This window comes from Phyllobates terribilis, unplaced genomic scaffold, assembly GCF_046119375.1.
Source record: "Phyllobates terribilis strain yellow unplaced genomic scaffold, ASM4611937v1 Scaffold_2__4_contigs__length_985480577, whole genome shotgun sequence".
Classification (NCBI taxonomy): Eukaryota; Metazoa; Chordata; class Amphibia; order Anura; family Dendrobatidae; genus Phyllobates; species Phyllobates terribilis.
The window spans coordinates 981,217,085-981,231,567 of record NW_027362762.1 but is presented as its reverse complement, the minus strand read 5'-3'; the positions used below and the strand labels follow the sequence as shown (position 1 = coordinate 981,231,567).

The following is a 14,483-nucleotide window of genomic DNA, read 5'->3' as shown; positions in this document are numbered from 1 at the left end:
ATGGGTTGAGGTGTACAGGTGAGACTGTGGTTTGCTGAGCTGTTAGCTTATCTCATTGGATTATCTGAACCTTCTGTGCTAATATTTATCTGGGAATTTCCAGATTTCCTTCTTTTCCAGCACTGCGCCATGCTGTGCTGCTGTACTATGCGGTGTGACCTCTTAGACACAAGGTTTTGGGGAGATGTACCCTTATTGCCCTTTTATCCACTTCCTCTTGATATAGGATGTTGTAGAACTTTTCTGTGGTCTTTCCTTTGAAGCTGAATGGAGTTTTCTCTTACAGGAATGGAAGCTGGAAATGTACAGTACAACTACGGATGTGAGAGGTGAGCCGCCCGTCTGCCTGCACTTTGACTCCGCGTCCTTATCCCATCTTATACAGTATCTCTCCTCTTACCAGCCATTCATCCCAACATCCATGCTTCCTCCATCTGATCTTCTGTTTAACCACACCTTTATTCCTCCATCTGCTCACCCTCATCGGTCTTTCATCTTCATCCATTCACACACTGGTCCCCACCTTCCTCTCTTCTAAACCGGTGACCAGTATCACCCGGGTATCCGAATATCCAAACATATGTCTAATATGATTCCTGCAGACATTACTCCATGCATTTATTTCTCCATTGTGGAAAATATACTACCACTTGTTCCACCACCCCTCTATCCATCCCTCCAGTCATACAGTTACTCAACCATCCTTCCCTCCACCTGTACTGCCACTTATCTAGCTGTCCCCCCTTGTACCGCTACTCAACTGTCCATCTCTCCACTCATACCACAAATGGTCTGACCATCCTTTCACTTGTACAACCAGCCATCTATCCAACCTTCCACTTATACTGCCACCCATTTATCCATTCCTCTTCTTGTGCCATCAGTCAACTATCCATCCCCCCACCAGTACTACCACCCAAATATCCATCCCTCCACTTGTACCGCTACCCTTCCTTCCTTCCTTCCTTCATCACGTAACATCTCACTGTGTTGTCACTATGTCACGGATTTCATCCAGAATCGCGAGCACACGTTCCAGACTACTCACTTCTTAGGTATTTGCAAGCGGCCTATGAGTGTATGGTGTCACACCTCTAGATTCCAACGCATGGAATATTTGTAGACACCCTCCATACGGTCACTGTCAGCTTCACGATAGCCCAATTGCTATTATTCTCTGCCACCACCGGCCAGATTTGAAATATCATACAGGCCTGGCCGGACGCCTGCGTTTTGGTAGCGTATATGGCTTCGGGGGAGGGAACGATTACAGGACAAAAGAAACAGAAGTATTAAATTTTATATTTAATCCAATAGGGGGGCAGTGTTTAAGAAAAATATACAAGATTTTACAAAGGAGACAATACAATACATAGGCAGTTACACAAAATAATAGGTATTACAGAAGACTTATTCTATACAGTTCGCAGGGACGAATCAGCATAGGTGGAGGAGGGCTCCCTGATTTGATTTGAACGTTATAGAATGTGACCCATTGCTTATAGTATCTATACCCCCCTGGCAATAAGTACTGCTCCACCCTCAGCAAACTATTTTATGCTTAAGGGAGAGACCTGTCCACACCCCCTTGTGCCGACATCACAGAGACTGGGGCTCCACCCTGCATGTTTGCATTAAAAATCAGGTTATTGAGATAACTTCTCGCTGGTTGATCCCAGAAGCCCAAACGTGGTAGCATATTTTCTATTATGATTTTACCTTCATTTAGAGACCACACATGATATAGTTGCAGTCTGCTATTTTGCTACTTTTGCGCCACAGCTCCCTGGTTTGGCTTACAGCAATGAGAAAATATGCATATCACTCCTTATCTGTCCCTGCCACTAAAAATATAGGTCTCATCATTATCGGAATTATGGAACTTAAAATATTCCATATTCCATATCGGTGCCGGCGAGAATATAGACTTCCTTTTGAAGCTCGGGAAGCAAGCTTCAACCGTTACACGTAAATTATTGCAAGCCTGTGTCAAATCACCCCCTACATCTGCCAGGGGGAAAGATGCTTGCATTTTAATTAGGTTGTAGCTTTACAAGTCACTTCTACTGTAGGTGATAATTTGCAGAGGGACAGATGCTGGACTGTCATCTCTCCTGTGACAAATGGGGAATAAGGGAGGGGTGGAGGGGCTTGGGAGAAATGCTTTATATTCTTTTAATATCTATGACAGGGGAGAAGAAAAGATTTTCAATTTTTCTCAAAAATTTCCCTGACATATACAGGTGCATCTCACTAAATTAGAATATCATGAAAAAGTTAACTTTTTTTCAGCTCTTCAATACGAAAAGTGAAACTCATATATTATATAGAGTCATTACACACAGAGGGATCTATTATATAGAGTCATTACACGCAGAGGGATCTATTATATAGAGTCATTACACGCAGAGGGGTCTATTATATAGTCATTACACACAGAGGGATCTATTATATAGTCATTACACACAGAGGGATCTATTATATAAAGTCATTACACACAGAGGGATCTATTATATAGAGTCATTACACACAGAGGGATCTATTATATAGAGTCATTACACACAGAGGGATCTATTATATAGAGTCATTACACGCAGAGGGATCTATTATACAGAGTCATTACACACAGAGGGATCTATTATATAGAGTCATTACACGCAGAGGGATCTATTATATAGAGTCATTACACGCAGAGGGATCTATTATACAGAGTCATTACACGCAGAGGGATCTATTATATAGAGTCATTACACGCAGAGGGATCTATTATATAGTCATTACACACAGAGGGATCTATTATATAGAGTCATTACACACAGAGGGATCTATTATATAGTCATTTCACACAGAGGGATCTATTATATAGAGTCATTACACACAGAGGTATCTATTATATAGAGTCATTACACACAGAGGGATCTATTATACAGAGTCATTACACACAGAGGGATCTATTATAGAGAGTCATTACACACAGAGGGATCTATTATATAGAGTCATTACACACAGAGGGATCTATTATATAGAGTCATTACACACAGAGGGATCTATTATATGGAGTCATTACACACAGAGTGATCTATTATATATAGTCATTACACACAGAGTGGTCTATTATATAGAGTCATTACACACAGAGGTATCTATTATATAGAGTCATTACACACAGAGGGATCTATTATATAGAGTCATTACACACAGAGGGATCTATTATATAGAGTCATTACACACAGAGGGATCTATTATATAGAGTCATTACACACAGAGGGATCTATTATATAGAGTCATTGCGCACAGTGATCTATTATATAGAGTCATTACACGCAGAGGGATCTATTATATAGAGTCCTTACACGCAGAGGGATCTATTTACACACAGAGGGATCTATTATATAGAGTCATTACACTCAGAGGGATCTATTATATAGAGTCATTACACACAGAGGGATCTATTATATAGAGTCATTACACACAGATTGATCTATTATATAGAGTCCTTACACGCCGAGGGATCTATTATATAGAGTCCTTACACGCAGAGGGATCTATTATATAGAGTCCTTACATGCAGAGGGATCTATTATATAGAGTGCTTATACACAGTGATCTATTATATAGAGTCCTTATACGCAGAGAGATCTATTATATAGAGTCCTTATACGCAGAGAGATCTATTATATAGAGTCATTACACGCAGAGGGATCTATTATATAGAGTCATTACATGCAGAGGGATCTATTATATAGAGTCCTTATACGCAGAGAGATCTATTATATAGAGTCCTTACACGCCGAGGGATCTATTATATAGAGTCCTTACACGCAGAGGGATCTATTATATAGAGTCCTTACATGCAGAGGGATCTATTATATAGAGTCCTTATACACAGAGTGATCTATTATATAGAGTCCTTATACGCAGAGAGATCTATTATATAGAGTCCTTACACGCCGAGGGATCTATTATATAGAGTCCTTACACGCAGAGGGATCTATTATATAGAGTCCTTACATGCAGAGGGATCTATTATATAGAGTCCTTATACACAGAGTGATCTATTATATAGAGTCCTTATACGCAGAGAGATCTATTATATAGAGTCCTTATACGCAGAGAGATCTATTATATAGAGTCATTACACGCAGAGGGATCTATTATATAGAGTCATTACATGCAGAGGGATCTATTATATAGATTCATTACACACAGAGTGATCTATTATATAGAGTCATTACACGCAGAGTGATCTATTATATAGAGTAATTACTCACAGAGGGATCTATTATATAGAGTCATTACACACAAAGGGATCTATTATATAGAGTCATTATACACAGAGGGATCTATTATATAGAGTCATTACACACAGAGGGATCTATTATATAGAGTCATTACACGCAGAGGGATCTATTATATAGAGTCATTACACGCAGAGGGATCTATTATATAGAGTCATTACACACAGAGGGATCTATTATATAGAGTCATTACACACAGAGTGATCTATTATATAGAGTCATTACACACAGAGGGATCTATTATATAGAGTCATTACACACAGAGGGATCTATTATATAGAGTCATTACACACAGAGGGATCTATTATATAGAGTCATTACACACAGAGGGATCTATTATATAGAGTCATTACATGCAGAGGAATCTATTATATGGAGTCATTACACACAGAGGGATCTATTATATAGAGTCATTACACGCAGAGGGATCTATTATATAGAGTCATTACACGCAGAGGGATCTATTATATAGAGTCATTACACGCAGAGGGATCTATTATATAGAGTCATTACACACAGAGGGATCTATTATATAGAGTCATTACACACAGAGGGATCTATTATATAGAGTCATTTCACACAGAGTGATCTATTTCAAGTGTTTATTTCTGTTAATGTTGATGATTATGGATTACAGCCAATGAAAACACTAAAGTCATTATCGCAGTGTATTTAAATAATTAACAAAAACACCTGCAAAGGCTTCCTAAGCGTTTAAAAAGGTCCCTTAGTCTGTTTCAGTAGGCTCCACAATCATGGGGAAGACTGCTGACGTGGCAGATGTCCAGAAGGCAGTCACTGACACCCCCACCGCCGTACGGTCACTATCAGCTTCATGAAGGCCCAATTATTATTATTCTCTGCCACCACCATCCAGATTTGAAATATAATACAGGCCTGGCCAGACGCCTGCCTTCTGGTAGCGTATAAGGCTTTGGGGGAGGGAACAATTACAGGACAAAAGAAACAGAACTATTAAATTTTATATTTAATCCAAAAGGGAGGCAGTGTTATGAAAATATACAAGATTTTACAAAAGGGGACAATACAATACATAGGCAGTTACACAAAATAAGGATTATAGAAGAAACTTACTCTATACAGTTCGCAGGGACAAATCAGCATAGGTGGAGGAGGGGCTCCCCGATTTGAATGTTATCGAACGCGATCAGTTGCTTATAGTATCTATACCCCCCTGGCAAAGAATATGGATCAATCTTCAGTCGGCTCTTTTATGCCGAGAAGGGGACCTACTCACATGCCCCTTGTGCTGACATCATGTGTTCTGGGCCCTAACCTTCATGTTTTTATTAAAAACGCAAATTTCTGTAATACCTCATCCCTTGTTGCTCGCAGAAGCTTGCAAGCTACGCTATATTTCCCATTATGAATTTACTTTCATTTAGAGATCACAGATAGCATAGTTGTGATCTGCTATTTTGTCACTTTTGCACAACAGCTCCCTGGAGGGGCTTACAATAAATAAGCATGTTGTTCCTTGGCTGACCATGCCACTAAAAATATTGGTCCCTTTATTATCAGAATTATGGAACTTCAGTTATTCCATATTTCGTATCGGCTCTGGTCGGACTGGGGCTTCGGCTAAAACTCCCTTTGACGTCCCGGGAATCAAGTTTCAACAGTTACGTGTAAATTGATCGCAAGCCTGTGTCTAATTATCCCCTGCTTCTGCCAGGGAGAAAGACCTTGCATTTTAATTAGGTTGTAGCTTTACAAGTCACTTCTGCTGTAGGTGATAATTTGCAGAGAGACAGATGCTGGACGGTCATCTCTCCTCTTGTGTCAGATGGGGCATAGGAAAGGGGTGAAGAGGGGCTTGAGAGAAATGGTTAATATTTTCTTAATATCTCCCTGACACGTCCTTTCCAGGGTAATGATTTGTATATAAGGCAAAATAAATAACCAAAAACAAAAATGCTCCTCCACACCTTGGGCTATGTTCACACGCGGCATTTTTGATTCGCTTTTGCACTCTTGCATTTTTTTCAATGATGAAAAATACATTCACCAGTAAAAGTAATTTTAACCTTTTACTACCTTATCTGGCCATGTGATGTGTGAGACATGATCAGACACATCCTGTTTCACAAACATTAGGTGGCCCTTACTATTGTTAGAGGGCCTGCAGTTGTCCCTCACTATTGTTAGAGGGCCATCAGCTGGCTATGCTTTGCATAGGCGCATATTGCTACTGCAATATAAAGTATCTATCTGAGGTGGTAAAATTTTATATTTTGTGTATATTCTATAAAGTTTGAAATTTGGATGTTCAGCAGGCGGCCCTCACAATTTATGGATGTCCAGCAGGCGGCCCTCAAAATTTATGGATGTCAAGTAGGCGGCCCTCACAATTTATGGATGTCCAGCAGGTGGCCCTCACAATTTATGGATCCCCAGAAGGTGGCCTCCACTATTTTTAGAGGGCCAGCAGGCGTCTTGGGGACAGATGAGACCAAGGTAGAGCTTTTTGGTAACACACATTATTCAAGTGTTTACTGTAAATAAAATAAGGCATACAAATAAAAAAGAACAGTGTTACACGCGCACCGCTAGGTTCAGATAGGGTTAGGGTTACGGGTTTCATGAATTCCTTGGAATCCTGGGGGAACCGTTACTCAGGGCGACCATAGGCTGCAGCTTCTCTCAGGCACTGGATAGATTAAATTGCTGACCAGACACCTAACAAGAGTCTTTTTCAACAGTTTAACAGTGGAATTTAATCTGAAGCACGGCCAGTGCATTTCAGGGATATTACTGCACAATCTTCATTACAGTACAGTCTGAGTTTCTTGAACAACCTGCTCCAGTAACAATACAGTAGTTTCTTCACAAGACACAGTATTACAGTCTCTTCAGTAGCATAAGTCAGCATAGATTAGATCTCTTAGCAGCACACTTCTATGCATATACAACCACAGGCTTTTCCTTCACAAGGACACAATAATACACAGCATTCTTTATCCTGCATGGAGATGGAGGGGGGGGGGTTTGATGAGGGAGATGATCCCTGTGACACAATTCCTTCCAGCCCTTATCTTCCTGCCTGATAATACTTTGCACTGTTAGTTCAGGGAGTTTATCTGACCTGTGTTTAGTTTCTCTCCTGATCTGAATCCTGTTCAGTTGCCTTCTGTCAGATACAGATAACACACTACCTTGCTCTTCGGCTTCAGCTAGACTATAATAAGAAGTTGCCCACAATCCCCCTGGGGCTCTGCTAAAACACTCCCTGTCTCCTGTGACTGTGTTAACCCCTCTAGTTGTGGATGCATCTGAAGCACAACACTTCCTGTCTCTTGTGACTGTGTTAACTCTTATAGTTGCTGGATGCTTTTGAAGCAACAGCACTACTTCTGCATGTCACATTCTTCCCTCCTTTTTGAATGTCGTCCTCGACATTCGCCTTAATTGGTTGATCTGACCAATTCTGAGACAGTGGTGAAAGTTGAGCAACTTTATATACAAATTGGCATTATCAAATTGGCATAATATTTATAAACATTTATAACAACTGTGATGTAGCAGACATCCCTTTAATGGTTCAGTGTGTTTGAATGACCATGTACCTTCCCTTTAATTGACTGGTCACATGACCGTGACATCACACAGGTCCTTATGCACACAGAGGGTGTGGACACATGACTCTGACATCAGTTAAGGTCCTATCTGTGGATGTGTGCATGTGTGCTGCAAGATATATAAACCCTGTGTGATTTGTGACAGGTGTGTTCGAGTTCCTGGGTGTTGGGAGCTCCTGTGTGGGCACCGTGTGAGAGGCACGAGGCTGTTCCCTGTGTGTGTAGGGGGAACACCGCTCCTGTGAGGCCTGGTGAGGCCTGGTGGACTCCGGTGGAGGTGAAGCCTGGATCCCTGTGAGAGTGTGGGGGATGCCAGTAAGCCTCGGAGTGCCACACAAGCGTCCTGAAAGGTGAAGCCTGGATATGAGTAGTATGCCAGTAAGCCTTAAAGGGAGTGACGGCTGGAACGAGGCTGTTCCCTGTGTGTGTGGGGAACACCGCTCGTGTGAGGCCTGGTGGACTCCGGTGGAGGTGAAGCCTGGATCCCTGTGTGTGTGTGGGGGGATGCCAGTAAACCTCGGAGTGCCACACAAGCGTCCTGGAGGGCAGAGCCTGGATCTCAGTATGTGAGAGATGCCAGTGGCCTTGGACGGGTGGAGGGCTGGAGACCCATATCTGGGGAAGCCGTAAAGCTACAGGGGTGGCGTGTGAAACAAATGGACTAAAGCAGCTGAAAGCCGATAAAGGTAATACTCTTTATGTTATGGACATTTTCATGGACATTGTTTTATTACCTTGCGGAAGGCTGTTATTAGAGCCAAGTGGGCCGGTCTGCCACTTGGGCTTGTTTGACCATATGTGTGTGAACTACAGTTTATGATGAGATAATAAACTGTGGATTGTGAAACACGGCAAAGTAGTTGCTGGTGTGCGTTGATTGACGCAGCAAGCGAGTATCCCCCAGGATAATAAGTAGCGCTGCCTTACACAACCTATTCTACGACCTTTTTCTTGTAATACTCCTTTAGGAAATAAACAATTAACACAATCGGCGTCTCTTCAGCTGGAGCTTTTCTTTTTCAGCTCTCTCTCTCTAGGCATTAACAGTTCTTTGTTTCTACAAAGTCTTTTAAGGAAAAGCAAAGCATGAAAACAAGTCTTTCCACCAGGCATCATCTTCAATACTGCATCTTGGTGATGAATACCACTCCAGTGGGCTTACCTGGTCCGTAGGCAGAGATACCTGTTTCCAGTTGAGAGTCCTTGGCACTTGACTCGGTTCACCAAGTGTCTCATACGTCAGCATCCTGGCCTCCTCACTTCTCGAGTCTACATCCTCCTGATGGGTTGTTCCTCAGATACCACGGGTTCTTCGGTCACAGGAGTTTCTTCCGCCGCACTCATTTCCTGTGCTTCCTCAGATGCTCCTGGAACTACCTCTGTAAGTTCCTGTACTTCTCCAGAATCGCCTGGTTCCACACAGTCTGGTAATTCCACTTTTCCTGAGTGTCGATCGGTCTCTTCAGTGATCGGTATTCGATCATTAGATCTGAATTAGACTTCATCTGTACTCCTTGGTACAAACTCTGGAGCCTCGGGACTTAGTTCACTCTCCTAAGGATGGTACATCCCTCTCCTTGCCAGTCCAAGAAATACAACGGTGTGCTCTTCTTCATCTGAACTTTCAAGGTCACTATCTACCACCGCAGCTTCAATCTGTGGTGGTCTCTTAGTCGGTCTTGGTCAATGTCGGTCTGCTTCTGGGAAGTCTTGTTGTGGTGGGAGATAATCACATGGTAGTGATGAGCGAGCACTAAAATGCTCGGGTGCTCATTGCTCGGGTCGAGCACATTGGAATACTCGGGTGCTCGACCCGAGCGACGAGCCCAATGTAAGTCTATGGGAAACTCAAGCATTTTTCAGGCGGCTCCCTCCGGCTGTCTGCAGAGGGCCTAAAAATTTCCCAAATCGATGGGAACAGTGCTCAAATGACATGGGAACAGCATGGGGAAGACCCCTGGAAGCATCTTTGACTCCCAGATCACTGGTGTCAACAACGTTGTCAGAGTATTATGCCACTTTTACGGATTCACAATAAAACATACAAAAATGAAACCAAAATGGATTTTCCTGTGAAATATATTAAGGAACACCCTTTCCAGGGTAATGACTTGTATATAAGGCAAAATAAATAACCAAAAACAAAAATACTCCTCCACACTATGTTCACACGTAGCGTTTTTGATGCGTTTTTTGCACTTTTGCATTGCTTTCAACCAAGACAAATGCATTCACTAGGAAATGTAATTTTAACATTTTACAACCTTATCTGCCCATGTCGTGTGTGACACATCATCAGACACATGCATACAGTGCTGAAAAGAAATGGGAACAGCATGGGGAAGACCTCTGGAAGCATCTCTGACTCCCAGGTGACTGCCTAAAAGTGTGCCCATCATAAGTGATCCTTGGCGCATGCGAAGATGCCTCCCGCCATGGACCTGTCGTTGCAGACTTGCAACAATCACCGTTCACGTCCTTGTCCCAGTGCAGCGTTCAATTGTCTTTACCCCATTCCTTGGAATGCAAGTGCAAGTATGCAGCCAGCCACCCACAGGCTGCAATACTATACTGCCAAATTTTTGACAGCTGCTTGCACTTGAAATGTGGCCTTGTATGCTCTTGGAGGCGGAAGCTTTTCATAACCTCATGCCAGCGGCGGCCGGTTGTCCATACTCGGTCCCCAACCGCCACTATATTTCCCGGTATCGCCTCCACCTTCCACAAGCATGGGTCCCACAACATTACCCATGCCCTCCCCAGTGCACTTACTGGGAAGGACCGCCTAACCACAAACACGTGGACAGGTGAATGTGGCCAGGGACGGTATGGAGCCAGTCCACAACTTTTTTTTGCTGAGAGTTGTATTTAGATCAGTGAAAGGACTGGCATAGAGGGAAACCCTATCTAGCCTGCATGTCATTTCTCCCAGGAAGTCCTGTAATTGAGCTTGTTGCAGAAGCAATGGCAGCCCGTCCAACATCAACTCGCCCTTGTCGGTGGTGCTTTGACACACACACATCTTTCTTTGCGCATTTAATTTCTTGAATACAGATTGGACAATGGCCTGATCTGTAATGCGTTTTGAGAAATAACATGCATAAGCATGGCCGATCCACATTAAAAGAGCAGCCATAGAGTGTCCGGGAACCTTCCCCAACACTTTTCTTAGCCAGGGCTGCTTTTCGGCAGGGTTGGACGGGCCCACCAGAGAACCGGAGACTCCTCCGTCTGGCCCTGGCTTCCCCTTCAGGAGAGTTCATAGTGCCGAGGTGAGGCCATGATAATGATAGAGGCCACCATCTGCTTGGTTTCCTGTTACTTGGAATGCAAGCGCAAGTATGCAGCCAGCCATCCACCCACAGGCCGCAACACTAAACTGCCAGATTTCTGGGCAGCTCTTTGCACTTGAAATATGGTCTTTTAAGTTCGTGGAGGCGGAAACTTTTCACAACCTCATGCAAGCGGCGGCCGGGTGTCCATACTCGGTCCCCAGCCACCACTATATTTCCCGGTATCGCCTCCGCCTTCCACAAGCACGGGTCCCACAACATTACCCATGCCCTCCCCAGTGCACTTACTCTGAAGGACCGCCTAACCACAAACACGTGGACAGGTGAATGTGGCCAGGGACGGTACGGAGCCAGTCCACAACTTTTTTTCTGAGAGTTGTATTTAGCTCGGTGAAAGGACTGGCATAGAGGGAAACCCTATCTAGCCTGCGTGTCATTTCTCCCAGGAAGTCCTGTGAAGCTGCTTGCACTTGAAATGAGGCCTGAACATTACTGCTGGTACTTTTCTGTGGGAATTTTCTTGCCTCCTACCAGCCTGGAATATTTCCAGCAAACTATGGTACGACGCCATGGTATTAGCACTGCCCCCAGTACCAGTAGTGAAGCCATCCCCAATTTCCCTCTCAGGAATTTTATTTGGTAGACTGAGTGGCTGCCCAAATACATTTTCTCCCAAAGGAGCTGAAGATAGAGTGGCAGTAGGTGCAAGTTTCTCCTGCCTGTTAGATATTAGAGGGTGAATGCCAGCACACTGGATCAGTGGTTAGCACTGAAGCCTTGCAGCGCTGGGATCCTTGGTTCAAATCCCAGCAAGGGCAACATCTACAAGGACTTTGTATGTTCTCCCCGTGTTTGCGTGTGGTTCCTCCTCAGTTAAAAAAGCAGCCATAGAGTGTCCGGGATCCTTCCACACACTTTTCTTAGCCAGGACTGCTTCTTGGCATGGTTGGACGGTCCCACCAGAGAATCCTCTGGTGTGCCCTGGCTTCTACTTCAGGAGAGTTCATGATAGTGCTAACTTTGCAGCTGCTGTGGGGTTTTTGAGCGGGGGAGAAAGGTGAGCCCTCAGAATCAAATCCTCTGGTGGGCACAATGTTTTTCAATCTGAAACAGCTTCTCAGTGGGAGTTGTATTTCACCACAGCCATATTCTTTTGCTCGGTGAAAGGACTGGCATAGAGGGAAACCGTATCTACCTCGGCTGTCATTTCTCCGTCACCAGGTTCGGCCCATTGTCACACGTGACCATGCCTGGCTGTATGTTCAGCGGTGAGAGCCACAGATCAGGCTACTGTGTTACAGCTTTCAACAGCTCTGCAGCACTGGGCAGTTTGTCACCTAAGTATTAAGCATATTATCTTCAGCACAGCCTGTTGCCGCATGGCCAAGGCAGTGCTGCAGTGCTGTCAGCTTGTGACTGATGTGGTCATTTTGGAGATGGAGGAGGAGGTGCATGAGCTGAACAATGTGATTACATTGAGGTTAAATTGGTGACGCTGTTTTTTATACTAAAGAAAGATCCTATTGTTTTGTTTTTTTTTACATTATTTTTTAAGACAAATGAATTCACCGGGAAATGTCATTTTAACATTTTACAATCTTATCTGGCAATGTGGTGCGTGACACATCATCAGACACATCCTGTTTTATTTATGATGGAGGGACTCTGAAAGCCATAAAGCCTATTTTTATAGGGACATCAGGCGGCCCTTACTATTCTTAAAAGGCCAGCAGTCGGCCCTGGCTATTGTTAGAGAGCCATCAGCCGGCTATGCTTTGTTGTTCCCATTATTAACAAGTGGGTCTCCTATACTGTTATTGCGTATCCAGTGACTGCAAGGGCTGCCAAAAATTTGGACGAAATCCAATACCCCTTTGAAGAGACATAGAGGAGGGTCTCAGTAAAAAAAAATGTTCCCATTATAAAGGAGTAGGCCTCCTATAGTGGTAATGTCCATGCAGTGACTGCAACGGCTGCCAAAATTTGGGAAAAACACCATTAACAATTTAAAGACACATAGATCAGGGCCACAGTAACGAGTACGACATGTTCCCATTAGAAAGGAAAGAGTCTGCTATACAGTTATAGGGTGTGCAGGGAGTCCAACGGCTGACCAATTTTAGGAAAAACCAAACTAAGAATTTAAAGAGACATACATAGAGCAGGGCCACAGTAATGACAAATTCCCATTAGGAAGGAGAGAGTCTCCCATAGTGTTGGCCTATGCAGTGAATGCAAGGGCTGCCAAAAATTTGGAGGCACTTCAATGCCCCTTGGAAGAGATGTGGAGGAGAGCCTCATCAAAAAATGGTTGAGGATGAGGAGAAAGAGGAGGACAAGAGCAAATAGCCAAAATCAGGAAGCGTATACCCATGTGTGGGTGTGAAGAGGTGCATGGGAATACACCTCCCAAGAAAAGACACTGTATTTAAGTTTGTTACGCTGCTATCATTCGGTGGTGTTGAGACGTCTGGCCCAATCCTGCCCTTGTTCATTTTTATAAGAGTCAGTCTGTCAGCATTTTCAGTTGACAGGTGGATGCGCTTAACAATTATAATTCAACCAGCAATAAAAACCCGCTCTGATAAAACGCTGGCGGCAGGGCAGGCCAGGACCTCCAAGACGTAGAGAGCCAGTTCATTCCACGTATCCAGCTTGGATACCCAATAATTATAAGGCACAGCGGAATCACGGAGGACGTTGGTACGGTCGGCAAGGTACTCCCTCAGCATCTTCCCAAACTTTGCACTGAGGAGGATGAGGTGCAGGAGCGGTAGACCATGGGGGCAACCCTGATTGACCTAGGGCCCGCAATTCTTGGCGTCGGGAGGACATGTTCCGTCCCAAGGTCCGACTGGGTCCCGGCTTCCACTATGTTAACCCAGTGTGCCGTCAGCGAGATGTACCATCCCTGCCCACAAGCACTTGTCCAAGTGTCCGTGGTTAGGTGGACTTTACCGGTAACAGCATTGTTGAGAGCACAACTAATGTTTTAGGACACGTGTTTGTGTAATGCGTGGATGGGACAAAGGGAGAAATAGTGGCGGCTGGGGACCGAGTACCGAGGTACGGGCGCCGCAATCAGGTTGCGGAATGCTTCCGTCTCCACGAGCCTTAAATGCAACATTTCGAGCGCAAGCAATCGTGAAATGTGAGAATTTAGTAGTGTGGCCTGTGGGACGTTGGCTGCATATTTGCGCTTGCGTTCCAAGGACTGGAGTATGGACATCTGAACGCTGCGCTGGGACAAGGACATGGACGTGCTTCCTGATGCTGCTACATGAGATTGTGCA

The 14,483-nt window shown here is 44.1% G+C and overlaps 1 protein-coding gene across 3 annotated transcripts in view; it reads left to right on the top strand.

Moving 5' to 3' along the window:
- Window positions 1-288: 288 nt before the first annotated feature.
- Window positions 289-14,483, top strand: part of LOC141241617 (vang-like protein 1) — a 191,929-nt gene continuing 177,734 nt past the window's right edge. For 2 of the 3 annotated variants that reach the window (XM_073668786.1, XM_073668785.1), the window contains exon 1: window positions 289-329. In XM_073668786.1, coding sequence (XP_073524887.1) covers window positions 289-329 — 41 coding nt within the window. The remainder of the gene's footprint in view (window positions 330-14,483) is intronic. The other variant, XM_073668783.1, reaches the window with a different exon arrangement.